The following is a 3,863-nucleotide window of genomic DNA, read 5'->3' as shown; positions in this document are numbered from 1 at the left end:
CTATTTTTTTTTCCTTTGAGCCAATTCATCTGTCTTACAGAAAATGAGAGTATTCCTCCAGTTTTCTGACAGGATGTTTGCTGACACTAACCTCTGCGTTACAAAGCAGCTGGGGAAACACGAACCTCTGCATGAAAGGCATTTTGTGGCAAGTTTCCTGAGAGAAAGAGGATCGAAAGGCCTGCTGCGGCTTTGGCTGTATTGGAGGTGGGTCTCCTTCACTTAACCACTGCAAAGGCTGGTGGATGCTATCAAGCAGTGTCCCACGTGGAGCTGACCATAGAAACGAGTCCTTGCAGCAGCGGAAGGGGAATGTCTGTACAGGTTTTATCCTCCCAGGGTGTGGGAGACGGAAAAGAAAGTAGGGGTGCACTGGCGATGGGTCACCCAGGGAGGAAGGGTGGGAGGGGGTCACTGCGGGATAGCTGTGGATGAAGGCCTCTGCCAGGCAGCGTCCATGGAGCGTGCAGCTTGGGGTACACAGACCACGCTGTTGCTTCTGCAACAGGGGAGCAGAAGGAGTGGGGGGGCCATGCCAGACGTCCTCCTGGTGTAATAAAGCGCTGGCACTGAGGTCATCTCTGCTCGAGTCAAAACTCCTGGTGGACCCAGGTAGGGTGCATAGCTGTATCCTGTGATAAGCTAATCATGCTTCTTCAATTTAAGTTTCTTTAAAAAGGGTGGAGTGAGGTGTTCTGCTGTTTTTGTTATGAAGACCGACCTGGCTAAGCTAACCAGCCCACAGCAGCAGTGCTGCAGGTTTCCTCTTCTCATAGCCCTTCTTCGCTGAGCTACACTTCGGTGAGCTCTCAAGCTCAACTACAGTATAAACTATACAAACTGTGCATTATACTAAACTATACATTAGCAAACGATGTCCAAAAGGAAAAAAACAAACAACCCAACTTTGCTTTTACTAACCTTATTACACAAATTACCATGGGATTAAACTGTCTGAGGTCAGCACCTTACCTGGTAAATCAGTCTGTGAAGTTACAGAAGCTTGTGGTGTGGCTTGAGTCACCTGAGCTGAGACTCCAGCTTGGCTGAATAAATGAACGTGGTCAAGTTTACATCATTAAATACTTTGTTGTGCATCTTCACCATTATTAGCCGTAGTACAGAGTCTTGGCCAGGCTGAAGGCCCCAGGCTCCTGAGCTAAAACCCTCAAGGTAACCAGGCGAAGAGTCTGGCACAGCCTGGGCGATGTACCCGGCTCCCAGAAAAAACACCAAGCCTGAGGAACCAGAGCCACTTTGGAGGATATGGACCAAATGGGTAGCTGCCCCAATGCGTAACTTCCATAGTCCAAACTCTATAGTCAAGACGTTTTGATTTTCCGCCTCCCCTTCCAACTCTGAAAAAGCATGCAAAACATCCAAATGAAAAAGCCCAACCAGTTTTCAGAGAGACAGCATTCCTATAGAACTGAATCGCTTGAGTGACACACACTAGTTATAAGTAAGATACCAATTTAATGCAAAATTAAAGCTTTTCTGCTGGCCTTTTATAAACCAGTCAATCCAGCTGCAGTATTGGTTATGCTGTTACTTTAAACAGGGGGAAAAAAAACCCAACAAAAACCACCCAACCCTTCTGAATGGGCATGGAGTCCTCACGCTCTGCACATACCCCGCAGCTATGCACGCTTTCTACACCAGAACTATTTCCTCCGTCCCACCAAACCCTGCTACATACACAAAATACAATGACGCCAGCTCTTTAAAAACAACTGTATCTATCATCTCAATGAACTATTTCAAAACTAAAAGGCCTCCCTTCCCCATACCCAGCTACGTTTGTGACTCTGCAAAAATTTCACAGGTCTCTGTGTGTTTATTTCTGTTCACCTTTCAGCCTACAGCATGGAAAGCTACGAAAACTTCTGGCACTGATGCTGCAGCTTCTTTATGCCCTTTTTTTAATGGCTGTGTAAATAACAGCCTTTTTATTCCTCAGCTGTCACAGCTGCCCCATCTTGTAACACACATCAAAAATAGTAAAACGTGAATGAGATTTTGAAATTATTTTTATTCTGCTAAAAAAAATAAATGAAATTATAAGAAAACTACAGGCAGTGGTGTTTTGCACCAACAAACTATTCAGATAGCTATAAACAAAGTGAGTTTACCAGTTTGATCAGGTCTTCCTTCACTGGTTAACAGTGTCTGAAGGAAAGTAATTAAAATTGTGCAACCCAAAAGTCTCACTTTGTCCACTAAAAGCTGAGGGAAATGGAATAAATTTTGGTCCATAAATGCAATCAGCTGCTAAGCCACTGAAAACAAAAGTGAAATAATTTTGCCTCCTCCAGACTTTTGCTCTCTGCCACGAGTGGTCAGGAGCTGCCTCTGCTTTTCAGAACACCAACATCTCCAGGGCCAGGTTTTTGTCCCCGTTGGTTGATTTCCCCAAGTTTTCTTTAACACCTGCCACTGCTTTTTGCCACATCTTGGCCTGATGCAGCCGCTCAGCAGGAACAGGCTTTGCAGCTGGGACCAAGCCTGCCCCTGCGTTTCAGTCATGGCCCTCCGTAGCCTGGCACTCGTCTACTTTTAACAGGCAGGTAATTATTAGGTCTGTCATGTAGCCCATTTGTATCGCAGGGAAGGGCTTTTCCTCTTAGTTGTGAAACAGCTCATGCCTCTAAACCAGCATTTTTAAGCCCTGGTATTGTCCTTCACACTCAGTGTAAACCTTCTGACCAGCACCAGTACATTTTCTTTATTACAGCCTCAACCTCCCATTACAGGAAAACACTGCCACCCAGTAAACAAAGGCTGTGAGTCAAGTCTAACGCGACCTCCCAAAGGCTCAGGGCGATAAAGGTTTCCTCAGCTCCAGCCAAGACTTAATGTCTGGTGAACAAAATGTTCTGGAAAAATGACGTGCCTTCTATAAACATTTTTCTGGCAGGTACGTCCTGTTGTTTAAAACCTGGAGAGACTGACTCAGCCTGGCTTCTGCAGGAGCAAAGGGAATGCGATGGGTGGAGGAGAGGGTGGGAAATCGGGGGTGGAGGGAATGGCGTGTGAGAAGAAAAGAGTAGAGCTGAGCCCCACGCAGCCTCTGGCGCCGGCGTGCAGAGCCACAGCTGTCAACCAGCAGTTTACAGAAAGTTTATGTACACATTGCCCACCTCCTTCGGTCCATTTTTTGCACCAAGGCAGTTTTCCAGCATGTCTTTTGTGGGCAGGAAGCTGTCAGTACTGGTGACAAATTGCCGTAGCGCGTTCCTGCCCGACAGGCGGCATTTTTGCTCCTCCCTGGCAATGCTGTCTAGCATGACTCCTCGGATGTCCTTGGGCTTCCCTGGCACACCGAACATGATGAACAAGCCCAGGCAGTCCCGTCCCACCAGGCGGCAGAACTCCGCCAGCTTCTCAAACCTGCTCCTGTTCTGGAAGCGTCCGTCTGCCAGCACGGCTTCCCGGCAGCAGTCCTCCACCGCCTCAGCGGGGCCGCCTTCGCTGCGGAAAAGCTCGGCCAGCTGCAAAGCCTGCACGGCGATCTGAAGTTTGATTTGCTTGTCAGCTCCAGACAGAGTCCAGATCCAGTCCACCCCGAACAGGGAGGACTGCTGCTTGGTCATTTTGCTGGTTGTGATACGTTCCTCCACTCCCTTTTCCACACAGAAGCTGATGAAGTTGACCAAAAAGATCTCGCTCAGTGTGTTTGTGGCTGGCTGGAATTTGCTCTGAGGATCCACGAAACCAAGGTAGTCCTTCAGCCTTTGAGATGCATGGACCACGCCTTGGCTGAAGACTTCGCAGATGACTAGAGTTTCAGCCTTGTTCTCCTGGTTGTCCTCGTGTGAGACCTTCTGGCCCATTTTCTGTGCAGGAGGAGGTTGTTCCCACAT

At 48.0% G+C, this 3,863-nt stretch overlaps 1 protein-coding gene across 1 annotated transcript; it reads right to left on the bottom strand.

Annotated features, from left to right (window-relative positions):
- Positions 1 to 929: 929 nt before the first annotated feature.
- REP15 (RAB15 effector protein) lies at positions 930 to 3,863 on the bottom strand. Its single transcript, XM_075161528.1, has one exon. The coding sequence runs from the start codon at positions 3,861 to 3,863 to the stop codon at positions 3,111 to 3,113; it is 753 nt and encodes a 250-aa protein (XP_075017629.1). The 3' UTR covers positions 930 to 3,110.

This window comes from Calonectris borealis, chromosome 1 (assembly GCF_964195595.1).
Source record: "Calonectris borealis chromosome 1, bCalBor7.hap1.2, whole genome shotgun sequence".
In the NCBI taxonomy this organism is placed as follows: domain Eukaryota; kingdom Metazoa; phylum Chordata; class Aves; order Procellariiformes; family Procellariidae; genus Calonectris; species Calonectris borealis.
Note: the sequence above shows the minus strand (reverse complement) of the source record. Positions and strands in the feature narration are given on the sequence as shown.

Excerpts from the sequence above, each read along its gene's own strand:
- REP15 (XM_075161528.1), bottom strand. The coding sequence starts at position 3,863 with ATGTGGGAACAACCTCCTCCTGCACAGAAAATGGGCCAGAAGGTCTCA.